At 53.8% G+C, this 19,080-nt stretch overlaps 2 protein-coding genes across 2 annotated transcripts in view; both read right to left on the reverse strand.

Annotated features, from left to right (window-relative positions):
* LOC101948742 (zinc finger protein RFP-like) overlaps window positions 1-19,080 on the reverse strand; it is a 1,201,957-nt gene that overhangs the window by 1,066,363 nt on the left and 116,514 nt on the right. The gene's annotated exons all lie outside the window — the stretch shown is intronic.
* LOC135974941 (zinc finger protein 436-like) lies at window positions 69-9,750 on the reverse strand. The gene is made up of 5 exons (XM_065564440.1): window positions 9,637-9,750; window positions 7,394-7,481; window positions 6,741-6,867; window positions 5,290-5,403; window positions 69-4,976 (listed from the first exon to the last, which is right to left on the reverse strand). Exons 2-5 carry the CDS (start codon window positions 7,415-7,417, stop codon window positions 2,989-2,991), a joined length of 2,253 nt encoding a protein of 750 aa, XP_065420512.1. The 5' UTR covers window positions 7,418-7,481; window positions 9,637-9,750; the 3' UTR covers window positions 69-2,988.

The raw sequence follows: 19,080 nt of genomic DNA on the forward strand, positions 1-19,080 counted from the left end.
AAGCCACAGCCTTGTTCTCTCCAGTCAAATCCCCCAAACACTTCAATGAAAACACACAGGTCCAGACAAAACACTAAAACCAGTTTAGTAACTGGAGCAAGGGGGTTTTCAGGGATTACAAGGGAGAAAGATGTTAAAGGTCAGAAACGTTTAAAACTATAAAATTAAAACATGCATTTTAAATCCTAAATTATACCAAACTAAGGAAAATGTGAAGCAAGCAGGTTTTCTCACCCCACCCACTGTTGCAGGCAGTTCACAGTTCTTAAACCCAAGCTGGATATCCTTCCAGCCTTGATCCACCCTCCCCAGTCCAAGGCCCCTGTTGCCATTCAAGCCATCTTGTTCCCTTCTGTAAAGATGGGAAAGGAGAGGTAAAAATTGAGGCAATTCTCCCTTGTGCTTTTATACCACTCTCCTCTTTGAGGTTCATCCCCCAGCCGGGGGGCAGGCGACAACCAGTCTGTGGCCTAAGTGAGCGTCCAGCCGTCCTTCCGGTGAATTGTAACTCTCCTGTTCCCAGCTCCACAGCTGGTTAATGGCCGGCTAAGCAATTACTGCCCACTTAGCACCTAGCTGGTGTGCAGGTGCCATTGTCTAGGAGGAGCTTGTCTGTGGGCATTTTCCAGCTTTTCATTATGTAACAAACAAACAGCAAACTCTCAGAGCTCCATGGACAGTGCTGATAGACATATTTTAATGGGACACTAATATTCAGCAGGTGATGGCTTTTCCTACGATACCTCACAAGACATACTTTGGAGAAGATTTATCATTTTGTAAACGTGGTGCCCATAATAGTGTAGACCAGTGGTTCTGAGATGTGTTTCATTACCGCCCCCCCATCTTGGTGTCTGTGGTCATTTACGCCCCCACCCTCAAAAACAAATATATCACCACCCAGCTCTAAAGGCAGAGTAGTTGCTGGCAATGTGCACAGCTCTGAAGACCTCTAATAGCAGCACAGAAGTTAGGGTGGCCACCTGAAAAATAATATTCATCAATATCGCTGTTCACAACACTTATCACCCCATTGCCACCCTTACTTCTGTGCTGCTGCTCCACCTGGGTTCGAGAGCCTGAGCATTTATCCCCACCTCCCAGATAGGCCTGTTCCTTCCTCATGAGCCCCAGCCAACTGAGGCTTACAGCCAGTGCTCTTTAAAAAAAAAAACCAAACAACCCACACTGTTCACGCCTCCCCTGACACATTCCTGTGCCTTCATTGGGATGCTCTGCCCACATTTGGAGAATTGCTAGTGTAGAGAGTCACCGTGGGGATTGGTAGCCAAGAAGGTAACACCAGCTCCTTTCCGACTCCGGGATCGCCAGAGAGAATGTCCGAGCAGGAGAGCGGAACAGATCCGATTAACATTAACCTGGCTAAACACATTTTGGTGATTTCAGCTATAAACATTCCCTCCATCCCTCAGTGAATTCAATGAGACTGAGCTAGAATAGGGCAGGTGGCATGGGCGATGGTTATAATGGCTGAATTATTGATCCCTGAAATAATAGAATACGGGAACCCTTTGGATAGCTCAACATAGACTACTACAGTTACCCCTCTTAGAATCATAGAATATTAGAGAGGGAAGGGACCTCCGGAGGTCATCTAGTCCAACCCCTGCTTAAAGCAGGACCAATCCCCAAACAAATCATCCCAGCCAGGGCTTTGTCAAGCCTGACCTTAAAAACCTCTAAGGAAGGAGATTCCACCACCTCCCTAGGTAACTCATTCCAGGGCTTCACCACCCTCCTAATGAAATAGTGTTTCCTCATATCCAATCTAAACTTCCCCACTGCAACTGGAGATCATTACTCCTTTTTCTGTCATCTGGTACCACTGAGTAGAGTCTAGATCCATCCTCTTTGGAAGCCCCTTTCAGGTAGCTGAAAGCTGCTACCAAATCCCCCATCATTCTTCTCTTCTATAGACTAAACAATCCCCGTTCTTTCAGCCTCTCCTCGTAAGTCATGTGCTCCAGCCCCCTAATCATTTTTGTTGCCCTCCGCTGGACTCTTTCAAACTTTTCCACATCCTTCTTGTAGTGTGGGGCCAAAACTGGACACAGTACTCCAGATGAAGCCTCACCAATGTTGAATAGAGGGGAACGATCACGTCCCTCGATCTGCTGGCAACACCCCTACTTGTACAGCCCAAAATGCCGTTAGCCTTCTCGGCAACAAGGGCACACTGTTGATATATCCAGCTTCTCATCCACCGTAAACCCTAAGTCCTTTTCTGCAGAACTGCTGCCTAGCCAGTCGGTCCCTAGTCTGTAACAGTGAATGGGATTCTTTCATCCTAAGTGCAGGACTCTCCACTTGTCCTTGTTGAACCTCATCAGATTTATTTTGGCCCAATCCTCTAATTTGTCTATGTCCCTCTGTATCATATCCCTACCCTCCAGCGTATCTACCACTCCTCCCAGTTTAGTGTCATCTGCAAACTTGCTGAGGGTGCAGTCCACGGCATCCTCCAGATCATTATTGAAGATACTGAACAAAACTGGCCCCAGGACCGACCCCTGGGACACGCCACTTGATACCAGCTGCCAACTAGACATGGAGCCATTGATCACTACCCATTGAACCCGATGATCTAGCCAGCTTTCTATCGACTTTATGGTCCATTCATCCAGCCCATACTTCTTTAACTTGCTGGCAAGAATACTGTAGGACATCATATCAAATGTTTTGCTAAAATCAAGGAATAACACATCCACTGCTCTCCCCTCATCCACAGAACCAGTTATCTCATCATAGAAGGCAATTAGGTTACTCAGACATGACTTGCCCTCTTCTTCCAAGTCTTTAAAAATACACATTTACATTTCAAACTATAGCTTATCTAAGGTCGACACACTGTTAAAATCTCTCTCTAAATGTTGACCCTGAGTCAATTACATACAAGTTGCTTAACCCTTTCTTGCCATGTGTCACAGAAGTTTATATCCTGTGTGGATTCTTCCATGTTTAATGAGGCTAGACCTCTATATGAAACTTTTCCATCAGTCCAAGCACCTCTGGATTCTCTCCTGTGTGGATTGACTGATGTTGAACAAGGTGTGACATCTTTATAAAACTTTTCCCACAGTCCAAGCACTTGTGGGGTCTCTCTCCTGTGTGTAATGACTGATGTTTAACAAGGTCTGACCTTTGTATGTAACCTTTCCCACAGTCCAAGCACTTGTGGGCTCTCGCTCCTCTGTAGATTGCCTGATGTTGAACAAGGTTTGACCTCACTGTGAAATTTTCCCCATAATCCAAGTACTTGTGTGGTCTCTCTCCTGTGTGTAATGCCTGATGTTTAACAAGCTGTAACCTTCTTATGAAACTTTTCTCACAGTCCAAGCATTTGTGCGGTCTCTCTCCTGTGTGTAATGCCTGATGTTTAACAAGGTTTGACCTCTCCGTGAAACTTTTCCCACAGTCCAAGCACTTGTGAGGTCTCTCCCCTGTGTGGATTGCCTGATGTTTAACAACGTCGGACCTTTGTATGAAACTTTTCCCACAGTCTAAGCAGTTGTGAGGTCTGTGTCCTGCGTGGATTGCCTGATGGCGAACTAGTTGTGAGCTTGTTATGAAACTTTTCTCACAGTCCAAGCACTTGTGGGGTCTCTCTCCTGTGTGTAATGCCTGATGATAAACAAGGAGTGACCTTCTTATGAAACTTCTCCCACAGTCCAAGCACTTGTGGGGTCTCTCTCCTGTGTGGATTGCTTGATGTTGAACAAGGTGTGCCCTCTGTATGAAAATTTTCCCACAGTCAAAGCACTTGTGGGGTCTTTCTTCTGTGTGGATTGCCTGATGTCGAACAAGGTGTGCCCTCTGTATGAAACTTTTCCCACAGTCCAAGCACTTGTGGGGTCTCTCTCCTGTATGGATTGCCTGATGCTGAACAAGGTCTGACCTTCTTTTGAAACTTTTCCCACAGTCCAAGCACTTGTGGGGTCTCTCTCCTGTGTGGATTGCTTGATGATGAACTAGGTGTGACTTTCTTATGAAACTTTTCCCACAGTCCAAGCACTTGTAGGGTCTCTCTCCTGTGTGGATTGCCTGATGTGTAACAAGGTTTGACTTTCTTATGAAACTTTTCCCACAGTCCAAGCACTTCTGGGGTCTTTCTCCTGTGTGGATTGCCTGATGTTTAACAAGGTCTGACCTTTGTATGAAACTTTTCCCACAGTCCAAGCACTTGTGGGGTCTCTCTCCTGTGTGGATTGCCTGATGTTGAACAAGGTCTGACCTTCTTTTGAAACTTTTCCCACAGTCCAAGCACTTGTGGGGTCTTTCTCCTGTGTGGATTGCCTGATGACGAACTAGGTGTGACCTCTGTATGAAACTTTTCCCACAGTCCAAGCACTTGTGGGGTCTCTCTCCTGTGTGGATTGCCTGATGTTTAACAAGGTTTGACTTTCTTATGAAACTTTTCCCACAGTCCAAGCACTTATGGGGTCTCTCCCTTCTGTGGCTTAACTGATGTCTCGTTATTTCTGTGTTCGAAATGAAACATTTCCCCCACTTGAGAGATTGAGAGGGTCTCTCTCCAGTGTGGCTTCTCCCATGGTTATTAAGATCTGAGAGCTTATTGAAGCTTTCCCCATGGTCCAAGCATTGAAGGGGTTTCTCTCCAGTGTAGATTGTCTGATGTTTCACAAGCTGTGATGTCACAATGAATTCTTTCCCACACTGAGGGTAGTGTCCGGGTGTCTCTTCCTTGGGATTTGTCTGCTGCTCTCTGGGATCCTTGTCTCCTCCTGCACCGTTAATAGATTCATCCACTCTCTTCCCTGCGTGGTTTTCCAGAAGCCTCTCTGACCTGTGCCACTTTCCCCAGCCTTCTTCCTGCTCCAAGCACTGGGAAAAATTCCCTTCACCTCTTCCCACAAAGGTCCCCTGCAGTTCCACTTCCCCGGCAACTTCCTCATGATGATTCTCCTCCTCATTGTCACTCCCTAGCTCAGCGCCTGCTGGGAGAGACACAATCCAGACAGGAATCATTGTGCAGGGGAGAAAGAAGAAGAGCACCAAGCGAAAACCCAACACAAACACTGAGCAATTGGACTCCGCCTTCAAATCCCACCCAAACACTCACAGGGAAGGAAAGCTGGGAAGCAAACTCCTGCAGCTAAGAGGCTGGATAGAATGGCGTGAGCTATATCTGATGATTGCAGCCCTGTCCTGGCTGAGATGAGGAAGAACTGAGGGCGCTTACTCACACCATATTTTGGGATTCTGAACTTCTTCTTTCATTCCCTAGATTGTTTCTGTGTCAGTCCTCACCTGTATGGGTGCATCTCGGAAGCCTTCTTTCATTGCAGTCCCAGAGATCGGGCACCCACGGCTCTTCTCCTCGTTCCAGCCAGGAGATGAGCTCAGGTTTGGGAATGGGAAATCCTGTGCAGAGGGTGAAATCAGACCAGATCAGGGTGCGTGGAGCATTGGTGGAGTATTTGTCAGAAAGGATATTCCGTGAGTGGAACCTGTCCCTGCGCTCTGCTGGAGGAACGTGTAATGCAAGAGGATGGGGAAACGGTCACTGAGCCCCCTTGTGCAGAGTAAGTTGTCTGGGGAGGTGTGTTGAATTATTACTACACCCTCACTAGGCATTCCCAGGATCTGTGCACTCTGGGGGCCTTGCTGACTCACACACAGCTCTGCACTTAAACCCCTGCCTCTTTCTAACTTGTAGAGCCCAGAGCCCTCCTCATGACTGGAGCTATTCCCAAGGAGGGAGGTGAACAGGGATTGTGTGTGCAGCCGAGAAACAAAGCAGACAGGATAATGCTGGATTTATGCCCCTTTGAAAGCTGGAGGGGTGGGGATGGTTTAGCTTGTCCATTGGGTTTTGACACCCATGTTCCACTGGAGAGGGCACGGAGATGCAAGTCTCTCTCACACGGCAGCTGTGCATTATGGAACCACTTGCATATGATCTAACTGACATGGGAAGAACATGACCAGATTCAGACATGAAGACCCCACTGCTTCTAGTTAGGCTGACCAGACGTCCGATATTATCAGGACAGTCCCAATTTTAGGGTATTTGTCCCGTGTCCCGACCTTATATCGGTCGGGACGCACTATTTCCCGATATCGGGGGACCGTCTGTTGGAGGATGCCAGCCAGCACCACTCACCTCTTCTTCCTGGGCCTGGGGAAGTGCAGCTGAACTCCTGGTGCTTGCCTGCCGGCCGGCAGGAGCCTACAGAGTGCTGCAACCCCACTCCCCAGGCACGCATGGAGGCGGCGAAGAGGTCTCCGCTGCGTGCTGCAGGGGCGGGGCTTGTAGACGCCGGCAGCCGGCAGAGAACCCACCCGCCCCCACCCCCCTCGACCCGACCCGAGCGACCTTAGGAGCCAGAGGGATGGGATCTGCCTGCTGGATGCTTCCTGGGAGCCGTTCCAAGTAAGGCTAGCACTGCTGGGACTCACCTGGCCCCCTGGCGGGTCCCTCTGGCTGGGGGAGGGGGTCTGCGTGCTGCCCCCTCCCTCCCTGAGGGGGGAGGTGGAGACGGAACGGAGGCAAGCTGGTGTGGCGGGTGGGCGGGGCGTGGAGCTGCCGGTGGGTTCTCAGCTCCCACCAATTTTTCCTGTGCTCCGGTGGTTTTTTGAGTTTTGCTTCACCGTCGGCTTGTTTTTGGGTTTTTTTTGCTCCCCCCTGCATCCCAATATTTCACCTCTCTCATCTAGTCACCCTACTTCTAGTATCTGAGGGAACGGGAATCCCTTACCCAGTGAGGTCACTGTCTCATAGTTCTCCTGCATGACATCCCTGTAGAGGGCTCTCTGAGCGGGGTCCAGCAGAGCCCCCTGCCCCTGGGTGAAATACACAGCCACCTCCTCGAAGGTCACCGGCATCTGAAACACCAAAAGTCCCCCACTCAGCACCTGCTACCCCAGCCACAATCCCACTAGTGACGTGGGAGGAAGGATAAAGAAATGGAAGTTCTGGGAGGGTCAGAGTAGCAGAATCCCACGCCCACACTGCTCAGAGGAGCCAGGAGGCTTCAGGGGGTGGGAGAAGGTGACAGCTCCTTGTCCTCCCCAGCACACGGAGCAGGGCAGGGTCTTCTCATTTCCCACACGCCTGCCAGCCACAGGCTGATATGGGAAGCAGAGCTCTGAGCCAAGGACAGGGACAGGAAACCCGACAGCTTCCCTTCATAATTCACAGCAGCCTCAGGCTAGTGGGGTCTCACTCCAGCACTGGAAGCCTTGAAAATGTTCCCAGCCCTGTGTAAGGGAGTTGTATCCTGTTTGAGAAATGGGGGGAAGTCCCATTTCCCCTCCCCCGTCACAAATGGGCCCACTCAGAAAATCAGCAGGTTTATCACACCCTCTCTCCTCCCTGCCCTTGCCCAGGACCTCCCTGAAAATCCCCTACCTGAGCTGGCTCCATCACAGACATTTCCCTTCCCTGTCTCCTGGAAGACGGGACCGTCTGGAGCAAAAGGTGGATGTGATTCCTTAGCCTGTCGGAGCAAGAGGGGCAATGGGGGAGGTTACAGAAGGGGCTTCAGTCCATGTCACACCCCTGTTCCCCCCCAGACTCTTCAGACCCTCCCAGTAACACTATCTCTGAGCCAAATGCTAGAAAAAAAAGCAGAACTAAAGGAGCCACTTTGGGGGATTTTCCCACACTGCCGTGTAAACTCCTCTCCCTTAGGAGCAGCAGGAGCCCTCTGGTGGCATCACCTAAAGAATGAGCTGCCCTGGACTCCCCCAGCAGCCCCCAGGGACAGACAGGCAGAGGCTGATCCCATTGGCCCATCCACACTCCCAGCCTGCCCAAAGCTGCAGTGACTCCGGTGTGGCTGAGATGTGAATCGTGCCCAGAAATCAGAACAGGGCCCTGGGCGACCCCAAAACTCATGAGACACAGACCCAGGGGTGGCTCTAGGCACCAGCAAAGCAAGCACCTGCTTGGGGCAGCCCATTTGCAGGGGCAGCAGCGGGCAATGATCCAGCCTGGGAGCTGAGAGCCAACAGGGGGCCCTGGGAGCTGTTGTTCCTTGGTTAGCTCCCTGCCTATAGAGCAAGCCCTGGAGCAGGGAAAGAACTACATTTCCCAGCATTCCCTTGACTGCTTTTAACAGGAAAGGAAGGGGGAGGGAGTATGGTAGCTGAAACCTCATCCTGCAGCTTGTTGTGAAGGGAGAGCTCATTGCTAGAGCGGGGTGGCACTGTGAATGGGGAACAAGTGTGCCCAAGTTGTAGAAGGCTTTGGCCCAGATATTCCCTTCAGAAGACTTCCCCAGACTGGATTAGGGATCCTGGTGTGACCTCACCTTGCAGCCCCCAAAGAAGGAATTGGGTGGACTAAATGGACAGTGCCCCTCTCTATCTGAAGCCTAGCAAGGGAGATATGTGGATCCCACTAGAATTTAAAATGAAAAGTAAGGGAGGGGAGGCTCTGGACCTGGGCAGCTTTAGATACAGTATCAGGCACGTAGGAGGATTTCCACTTCTGAGCCATGGAAACAGAAATTGACTTTTCCTTTCCGGATTTAGCTAATATTCAGAAAGGGAATCTAGCACCTGCCTTCCAGATTTGAAAGCCTCCAAATCCAGGAGTGCTCAAGCTCATTTTGGGCAACTGTTACTTTAATTCTCCCAAATCAAATATACTGATCCACTCTAATTTGCTGTAGAAAAAGTAGGATAAAATTGAGCAAGAAATGCTTCCCAGTGGATTTTAGGACTGGAATTGCTATTTTCAACAGCCATTGCCTTTTTTTTAGTTTAATTTGTTTGAAAGGAAGACAGTGACATCGCATTGGCAAATTCCCCATAGAAACAAAGAGTGGAACAAAAGAATAATAAAGACACTTCAACTTTTCCTCATTGATGGGGAACAGGCTTATAATATACATCCAGATATCCTCCAATCACACAAGCTGAAAATGGTGCCTCTTTACTGCAGTTCTGTAACCATATGGGAACCAATCCTGTCTGTGTTCTGTGCACATCCAAAATTCCTGCTGAATGACCCACCCTGGGAGCAAGTTACCAGTGACCCAGGGCTGGGGCGGAAGGAGGGTGCAGGTGGAGGGGCGGGGAGAACCCAGGGCTGGGACGGCAGGGTGTGCAGATGTGGGAGGAGAGCCCAGAGCTCGGGCCGCACGTGGTGAGGGGGGTAGAGCCCAGGGCTGGGGTGGCAGTGGGTGCGGGTCAGGGGAGACCAAGAGCTGGGGCGGCATGGGGTGCAGTTGGGGGAGGAGAGCCCAGGGCTGGGGCAACAGAAGGAGCTCTGGGGTGCGGGCAGCCACATTTTTTTTCGCTTGGGGCTGCAAAAAACCTAGAGCCGGCCCTGCACAGACCCAACCAGCACGTGTGTGTCTGACAATAACACACTGGTAGCAGGGTGTGGTGTGGGGGGCTGGGTTTTTGCCTCTGTCCACCGCCAGTCTCCCCCCACACACCCTTCCCTCGCAGTGCCCCCCACTCACATCTTTCCCCATTCCAGCCTCGCTCCCCTCAGCCCCACAACCCCTCGATCCCTCCATCTTCCCTTCAGTGCACCCCAGCCCCCATCACAGCCTGACCCCGCATCCCCAGCACCCGCCTCCTGTGCCCTCCTCCCCCTGCAGCCCGGGGGTGACGGGGGCGGGGGCGGGTCCTTCTCACCTTCCCTCCGAGCGGGGCCCCCCTGCGGCAGGGGCCAGGAAGGGGCCTGGCCGGGCTGGGGGCTCTGCCCTGGGAGAGGCTCCTGGGGAGCAGCGGGAAGGGCCCTGCTGGAGATTCCCCTCTCCCGGCTGCAGCCAGGGCTCCGGGCTCCCAGCACCAGCCGCCGGGGCTCGGGGATCTCGCCGGGAGCCTGGAGCCAGAGTCACCGCAGCGGCTGCGAGTCACTTCCTGCTGCCGGGCCTGAGCCCAGCGATCGCTCCCCCCGGAGCCACCTCCCAGCTGCTCCTGGGTCCTAGCGATCAACCCACCGCGATGCAGCATCTCTGTGTCCGGCTCCTGTTACACTCAAGCTCTACGGTCAGAAGGGCCCATCATGAGCTTCTAGCCCAGGAATTCTCACGACCAAATTTGGTGGCCTCAGAGTGTGGCCAGCAACTCTTACCAGTGGCAGCTGTGACACTTTCCCCCATAATCCTAACTCACTTTACGAGAAACCAATAAATATTCACAGAGGTAAGTGGCAGGAACGGTCACCCCAGCACCCCTAACTCTACATCCCCTGTCAACTGCCACCCCACCATTCTACATGCACTGGTGTCACACGCATTTCAACGGCACAATATTCAGCAGATCATGAGTTTAGCAATGATCCCTCACCAGCCACACTTTGCACACAAAATATCATAACCATACACAAGTGGTGAACATGGGGTGCAGAGGTTATCACAAGAGGGATCAGTGTGGGGCGAGTGGGGCAAAGAAACTCTCTGTCATCCCAATGCAGGACAGGGTGGGACATGGGGAGGGCGGGACCTGCTGGCCATCGAGGGCTGTGAAGGCAGGCACGGAGAGGAGCCCCTCTGCAGGCTTGGCCCAGGTCCACTGGAGTTGCTGGGGAGAGGAAACCATCCCTCACTAGGATTTCAACGATTTCCACCCCACCATCGAGCTCAGCCTGGACCAGTCCACACAAGAGATCCTGGACACCACAACAAATAAGTGATGGTCACATAAACACCACCCTATACCAGAAACCTACTGACCGCTATACTTACCTACCTGCCTCCAGCTTCCATCCGGACCTTGGGATGCAGGCCAGTCCTCGCTTACAGACAGCCCCCAATGTGAAGCAAATACTCACCAGCAACTACACACCACACCACAGAAACACTAACCCAGGAACCAATCGCTGCAACAAACCCCGTTGCCAACTCTGTCCCCATATCTACTCTAGCGTCACCATCATAGGACCCAACCATATCAGCCACACTATCAGGGACACATTCAGGTGCACATCTACTAACATAATATATGCCATCATGTGCCAGCAATGCCCCTCTGCCATGTACATTGGCCAAACCGGACAGTCTCTACGTAAAAGAATAAATGGACACAAATCAGGATTGGTAACATACAAAAGCCAGTAGGAGAACACTTCAATCTCCCTGGACATTCAATAACAGATTTAAAAGTAGCCATCCTTCAACCAAAAAACTTCTGTATGAAACTTTTCCCACAGTCCAAGTACTTGTGAGGTCTCTCTCCTGTGTGGATTGCCTGATGATAAACAAGGTCTGTCCTTCATATGAAACTTTTCCCACAGTCCAAGCACTTGTGGGGTCTCGCTCCTGTGGGGATTGCCTGATGACAAACAAGGTCTGACTGTGTGGGCAGCGCTCTGGGGGTGGGGCTGTGCGCTTCTGCGGAGCAGTGTGCCTAGATCCGCACCTAGCCAGACACTCTGCTCTGAGTAGCATGGTAGGGGAGACAGGGCCGTGGGGTTGCATAAGTGGCAGCAACTCCCCGCGGGCAATCAGGGAACAGAGAGCAGGGTGGGTTGCATAGCGGTTGGGGTTCTGGGGTGGTGGTTAGGGGCAGGTGGGTCTCTGGAGGGGGCGGTCAGGGAGCAGGGGGGGTTGGATGGTGCGTGGGAGTCCCGGGAGTCTGTCAGAGGGCAGGGGGGTGGATAGGGGTTGGGGCTGTCATTGGACAGGGATCAAGGGGGGGTTGGGTGGGACAGTTAGGGTGGGGGTCTCCGGAGAGTGTGGTCACGAGACAAGGAGTGGGGGTGGGTTGGATGGGGTTGGGGCTTCTGAGGGGGGCAGTCAGGGGCTGGGAAGTCGGAGGGGGTGGATAGGGGGCAGGGCCAAGCTGTTTGCGGAGACACAGCCTTCCCTATCTGGTCCTCCATACAATTTTACAACCCTCATGTGGCCCTCGAGCCCAAAAGTTTGCTCACCCCTGTGCTAAGTCCTTTAAGTTACTTTCACCCCTGACCATTGGGAAGGAAACAGATGCATGAGGGGAAGGCTGGCAGCAGAACCTCAAGTCTCCCATGCCAGGGGGAGTTCAGGATTTAGCCAAAACCAACGTCGGTGGAGTTGAGGATGTCGGCTGGTTCCTCTTCTCTGGTTTGCCCTGCGTAACTTGCCTTTCAGGATCAGGATGATGAAGGCACAATGGTGCAAGGAGACAGCAGGTGTGAGACATTCCCCAGGGTACAATCTGGACTGTTGAACTGCTTAATTCTCCATCCCAGGGCATGTTTTACACTGCTTCCCAGAGTGAATAAAAATCAATGATTTAAAAAAAATCAATTTTGAGCAATTTGTTCAAAAAAGATCAGACCTTGTTCAACATCTGGCAATCCACACAGGAGCGAGACCCCACAGGTGCTTGGACTGTGGGGGAAGTTTAATACGGAGTTCAGACCTCATTAAACATTGAAAAATCCACTTAAGATGTAAACTTCTATGACACATTCAGATTCAACTTTTAGAGAGGCATTATAAAAGTGTGTCAACCTTAAATAAGCTAGTGTTTGAAATGTAAATGTGTATTTTTAAAGACTTGAAAGAAGAGGGCAAGTCATGTCTGACTAATTTAACTGCCTTCTATGATGAGATAACTGGCTCTGTGGATGAGGGGAAAGCAGTGGATGTGTTATTCCTTGACTTTAGCAAAGCTTTTCATATGGTCTACCACAGTATTCTTGCCAGCAAGTTAAAGAAGTATGGGCTGGATGAATGGACCATAAGGTGGATAGAAAGCTGGCTAGATCATTGGGCTCAATGGGTAATGATCAATGGCTCCATTTCTAATTGGCAGCCGGTATCATGTGGAGTGCCCCAAGGGTTGGTCCTGGGGCCGGTTTTGTTCAATTTCTTCATTAATTATCTGGAGGATGGCGTGGACTGCACCCTCAGCAAGTTTGCAAATGACACTAAACTGGGAGGAGTGGTAGATATGCTCGAGGGTAGGGATAGGATACAGAGAGACGTAGACAAATTAGAGGATTGGGCCAAAATAAATCTGATGAGGTTCAACAAGGACAAGTGCAGAGTTCTGCACTTAGGACGGAAGAATCCCATTCACTGCTACAGACTAGGGACCGAATGGTTAGGCAGCAGTTCTGCAGAAAAGGACCTAGGTGTTACAGTGGATATGAGTCAACAGTGTGCCCTTGTTGCCAAGAAGGCTAATGGCATGTTGGGTTGCATAAGTAGGGGCATTGCCAGCAGATCGAGGGACGTGATCATTCCCCTCTATTCGACATTGGTGAGCACTCATCTGGAGTATTGTGTCCAGTTTTGGGCCCCACACTACAAGAAGGATGTGGAAAAATTGGAAAGAGTCCAGCAGAGGGCAACAAAAATGAGTAGGGGGCTGGAGTATATGACTTATGAGGAGATGCTGATAGAACGGGGATTGTTTAGTCTGCAGAAGAGAAGAAAGAGGGGGGATTTGGTAGCTGCTTTCAACTACCTGAAAGGGGGTTCCAAAGAGGATGGTTCTAGACTGTTCTCAATGGTAGCAGATGATAGAACAAGGAGTAATGGTCTGAAGTTGTAGTGGGGAAAGTTTAGGTTGGATATTAGGAAAAACTTTTTCAGTAGGAGGGTGGTGAAGCACTACTATGGGTTACCTAGGGAGGTGGTGGAATCTCCTTCCTTAGAGGTTTTTATGGTCAGGCTTGACAAAGCCCTGGCTAGGATGATTTATTTGGGGATTGGTCCTGCTTTGAGCAGGGGGTTGGACTAGATGACCTCCTGAGGTCCCTTCCACCCTTATATTCTATGATTCTAAGAGGGGTAACTGTAATAGTCTATGTTTAGCTATCCAAAGGGTTCCTGTATTCTGTTAAAACAGGGATCAATAATTCAGCGATTATACCCGTCGCCCATGCCACCTGCCCAATTCCAGCTCAGTCTCATTGAATTCACTGGGGGTAGGGGCAGAAGGATGGAGGGAATGTTTATAGCTGAAATCACCGATTAATTCTGACCTCCGTCCCTCCCTTACTACCGAATGCCGCCCTGCTGCCTGCCCTTTCTGCCCTCGGATGACCTATCTCTGTCATCAGCTCTCTTCCATTGCGCTGCAAAGACCTCGCCCTCTGTCGCATCCTCTTGTTCCGCTGGCAAGTGCAGCTTCAACTGCTGCCGGCTGCGTGTGGCGAAGAGGTGCTCGAGGGATCCTTCCTCCTTCCCTACCATGGAGCCCATTACTGGGTGCATTACTCCACAGGGGAGGCCCGGTGCTACCTCTGCCGGGTGATGGGGCACTTTGAGAGGGACTGCCCCTTGGCCCGGCACGGAGGAGCGTCCAGGACCCCCGAGCCCCGGCAAGACACCGGCCCTGTCATCGCCGGCGTCCCTGGCTGCCCGGCGCCCGGAGCTGCCCCTCCTCCTTCCCGGTCCATCACTGCTCCCGCTCGGGTCCAAGGGGTATTCCCACCAGCGTGCCCAGAAGAGCGGGAGAGCCCCGCCTCCGCTGTCTGTGATCCGGCCTGGCCTGTGGAGGAGGGTGCGGCAGAGATACCGCCGGGCATTGGTGAGGGCCCGCCCCAGGGGGAATCCTTCCTCCTACATGCTGCCCCACCATTACCTCCCCGAGTCCCTGAGCCATCGCCCTTGCTCCCCGACACGACCCCTGTTAGCCAGCCCACAGATGATGCCATGGAGGGCTGGTCCTTAGAGCAGGGGAAGCGGGGCAAGTGGAAGGCTGGGGCTCCGATCCATTCTTCGGATTCGGATGCCCCCCGGAAGAGCAGGAAGGGGGGCACCAATGCTGAGCCTTCCACTTTGCCCCCTGACAACTCCCATTCAATGGTGCTGGCTGGGGACAACATGGCAGCACCGGAAGGTAACATCGACCCTCCTCCCGAGTCCCTTCCTGTGGAAGCCTCCGATGGAGCCCCTCTCGCCCCCTTACCATCTGAAGCCCCTGTGAGCACCAAGGCGAGTGTCACTTTGGGTTCTGGCGGGGAGAGCCCTGGGGTGGTGGAAGGTGATCTCCCCTCCATTTATGAGGAGATCGAGGCCCTGGGTCTGACCCCGGTCACCCAGCGGGAGGACGACCCTCTGCCAGCGGGCCTCGATCTAAGCGACCTCACCCCAATTCACCTTTCCCTCTGTTCCCTTCCCCTAACCGCTGCTTCTACTCCCGCCTCTGAGGGTTCCCTGGATTCTTCCATCTGCCCGGCCGCGGATGGCACCCCACTGACGGCCGCCGAGCCTACTGAGGTGACAGCCGGTGCCATGCTGCCGGGACCCGATTCCCATGGAGTGTCCCTTTTAGGTGTGGGGCAACCGACCTACTTCCCGGGCTGGGACCCCATTAAAGACCGTCCATCTCCAGATGCCGTGACTGCCACACCGGCCATAGTGGCTGAGCCCGGCATCATTGAGGGTCCCCTTCACACGCCCCAGATTCCTGAGCCGGACCAAGGGGGACCACCATCCAGCGGCCCAACTACTAGTGCTCGGGATCCTGCCTTTGTCCCCCTCCCTGATTCTGTTCCTGATCCCTGCCCTGACCCTACTCCTGACCCCAGCCCTGTCCCTGATGCCAGCCCCGTCCTTATCCCCTCTACCTCCTGTGATGCCATTGCCGCCCCTGGGGTCGAATCCGTCCATACCCCAGAGGATGACCCCCAGGGAGCGGCCTTTGTTTTTCCCTGTCCTGACCCACCAGGGGCTGCTGTTTTCTCTCCGCCGCCCCCTGTTGAACCAGGGAACAGGGCACACCTCATGGCGTCAGCCCATCGGACACCACGTCAAGGGTCTGCCCCCTGCTTGCCCGTCTCGGTGGGCCACGGGGCTGTGACTGGCCCCACTGGGGGAAAGGCTTAGATCGGTAACCCCACCCCCCCTATGCTGAGAGAGGAGCAGCGGGAGATCCTTGAGGACGTCCATGGCTCCCGTGACAAGGTACAGCTTGCACTCCAGCGATGGAGGGGATTTCCATCAGATCCTCCAGGCTGCGAGGGCCCTCATGGGGGAGGGTAAGAGGACCGGGAGGCAGGCCGCCGCGGCCTACCAGCGGGTCTGCCTCTTCTGTGACTCCTTACTCGCCTACAGGGTAGGTCACGGTTTGCTGCGTGGCCCAACAGAAGCCGTGGGTGTCTCTGCCTGTGAGGATCCCCCCAGCCCTCCTCATAGCACTGATCATCCTTGCAACATTGAACACCCGGGGCTGTAGGATGGGTCTCCGCAGGAGCTAGGTGCTCTCCTTCCTTTGGGAGTGGGGGTACTCTGTGGTTTTCCTGCAGGAGACCCATACGGATCCGGCCGCTGAAGCTAGCTGGTGGCTGGAGTGGGGGGACAGGGTCTACTTTAGCCACCTCACAGTTCGTACGGCTGGAGTGGCAACCCTGTTCTCCCCCAACCTACGGCCCGAGGTGCTAGGGGTCATCGAGGCTGTGCCGGGCCGCCTGCTGCACCTCCGGGTCTGCATGGAGGGGCTTGTGGTCAATCTCGTCAACGTTTACGCCCCAACATCGGACCCAGAGAGGTTGCATTTTTATCAGCAGGCGTCCGCCTTCCTCGTCTCCTTGGATCCTCACAAGTGCCTGGTCCTGGGCGGGGACTTTAACGCCACCCTCAAGGAACGGGACCGCTCAGGGACCAAGCAGTGCCCAGCCACCGCAGACGTCCTCCGGAAGATCGTCGAACATTACTCCCTGGTGGATATCTGGCACGACCACCACCCGGACAACGTCTTGACGTTCACCTTCGTCTAGATGGAGGCCCATCAGTCGCACCACTCCCAGCCGGACCGCATCTATTTGTGACATTTCCACCTTTCACGGGCCCACTCCTCCAGCATTTGGCCAGCCCCTTTTTCAGATCGCCACCGTGACAGCCTCTCTCTGTGCGGAGAGGCCGGGGCTGGCCTTTTGGCACTTTAATAACAGTGGAGGATGTGGGATTCATAACGTCCTTCTGAGAGTTCTGGCTGGCCTGGCGAGGGCAGAGGCGTGCCTTTCCCTTTGCGCGGCGGTGGTGGGACCTGGGGAAGGTACGCGCCCGGCTCTTCTGACGTGACTACACCCGGGGCACCAGCCGACGGAGGGATGCGGTGATAGAGCTGTTGGAACGGGAGGTCTTAGCACTGGACAGGCATCTGGCCTCCAACCCCGAGGATCCATCCCTCTGTGGAGCGTGCTGGGAGAAGCGGGAGGATCTCCAGGTCCTCGAAGTCCATTGAGCCCAGGGTGCTTTTGTTCATTCCCGCATCTGCCTCCTTCAGGAGATGGATTGCGGCTCCCGCTTCTTCTATGCCCTGGAGAAAAAGAGGAGGGCCAAGAAGCACATCACCTGTCTCCTGGAGGAGGACGGCACCCCTCTCACGGATCTGGCAGGGAGATGTGCGGGAAGGTCAGGGCATTCTAAGCAAATCTTTTCTCCCCGGATCCGACCGATCCTAACGCTTGCAGAGTGCTCTGGGATGGACTCCCGACGGTCAGCGCGGGTGACCGTGACTGGCTAGAGTTGTCTTTCGCTCTGGCAGAGTTCTCGGAAGCCCTCCGTCGGATGCCCACCAATAAATCTCCGGGCATGGACGGGCTGACCGTGGAGTTCTACTGTGTGTTCTGGGACATCCTCAGCCCAGAACTAGTCACCGTCTGGGCCAAGTCTTTGCAGAGCGGGGTCCTCCCTCTTTCGTGCAGGTGAGCCATGCTCGCCTTATTGCCGAAGAAGGGGGACCTCCGCGACTTACGGAATTGGCATCCCATCTCGCTCCTCAGCACGGACTACAAAATCGTGGCAAAGGCCATCTCGATGCGGCTAGGGTCCATGCTGGCAGACATGGTCCACCCAAACCAGACCTACACCGTCCCGGGCCGCACAATATTTGATAACCTGTGTCTGGTCCGGGACCTCCTGGAACTAGGGTGTAGGGATGGTCTGTCATTCGCCCTCTTGTCGCTGGATCAGGAGAAGGCATTCGACAGGGTGGACCATGGTTATCTCCTGAGCACTCTGTGAGCATTTGGCTTCGGACCCCAGTTTGTGGGTTTTCTCCAGGTGCTGTACGCTTCCACAGAGTGTCTGGTCAGGCTCAACTGGACCCTGACCGATCCAGTCAGCTTTGGGCGAGGAGTACGGCAGGGGTGTCCCCTCTCGGGTCAGCTGTATGCTCTGGTGATCGAGCCCTTCCTCTGTCTCCTCTGTCGGAGGCTGACAGAGATGGTGCTCTGAGAGCCAGAGCTGCGGCTAGTCCTGTCGGCATATGCCGACAATGTGCTCCTCGTGGTCCAGGACCCGGGCGACTTGGTGCGGGTGGAGGCTTGCCAGGCCATCTACTTGGCAGCCTCCTCCACCCGGGTCAACTGGGTCAAGAGCTCTGGCCTGGGGGTCGGGGACGGGTGGCAGGTGAGCTCCCTCCCACCCACGCTTCAGGCCATCCGGTGGAGCGCGGGTCCTCTGCTTTATCTCGGCGTTTACCTTTCTGCCACTCATCCATCTCTGCCGGAGAACTGGCACGGCTTAGAGGGCAGGGTGATGGAGCAGCTGCGGAAATGGACAGGACTACTCTGGTGCCTCTCCCTCAGAAGGAGGGCATTGGTACTCAATCAACTAGTCCTGTCCATGTTCTGGTACCGGCTCAACACCCTGGTCCCGGCCCCGGGTTTCCTGGCCAACCTCCAGACGGCGATTCTGGAGTTCTTTTGGCTAGGAATGCACTGGGTCTCTGCAGGGGTCCTCCATTTGCCCCTGGAGGAGTGGGGGCAGGGCCTGAACTGCCTACGCACTCAGGTCCATGTCTTCCACCTCCAGGCCCTGCAGAGGCTCCTGTATGGTGCAGGTAGTCTGGCATGGAGAGTACTGGCACACGCCTTCCTGCGCCGCTTCCGAGGGCTCTGATACAACCGGCAGCTCCTTTATCTCCATCCAAGAGGTCTTCCATGAGACCTCTCCAGGCGGCCGGTCTTCTACCAAGACCTCCTCCGGACCTGGAAGCTGTTTTCAATGACCAGGTCTGTGGCGGCCACCGTGGGGGCTGATCTCCTCGCGGAGAACCTGCTACACAACCCTCAGCTTCGTGCGCAGGTGGCGGAGTCCCCCGCGGTGCACCAGAGGCTGGTCTTGGCTGAAGTCACCAGGGTCGGAGACCTCCTGGACTACGACCAGGGAGACTGGCTGGTTCCCCTGATGC

The sequence above is a fragment of the Chrysemys picta genome, chromosome 12 (assembly GCF_011386835.1).
Source record: "Chrysemys picta bellii isolate R12L10 chromosome 12, ASM1138683v2, whole genome shotgun sequence".
Taxonomy (NCBI): domain Eukaryota; kingdom Metazoa; phylum Chordata; order Testudines; family Emydidae; genus Chrysemys; species Chrysemys picta.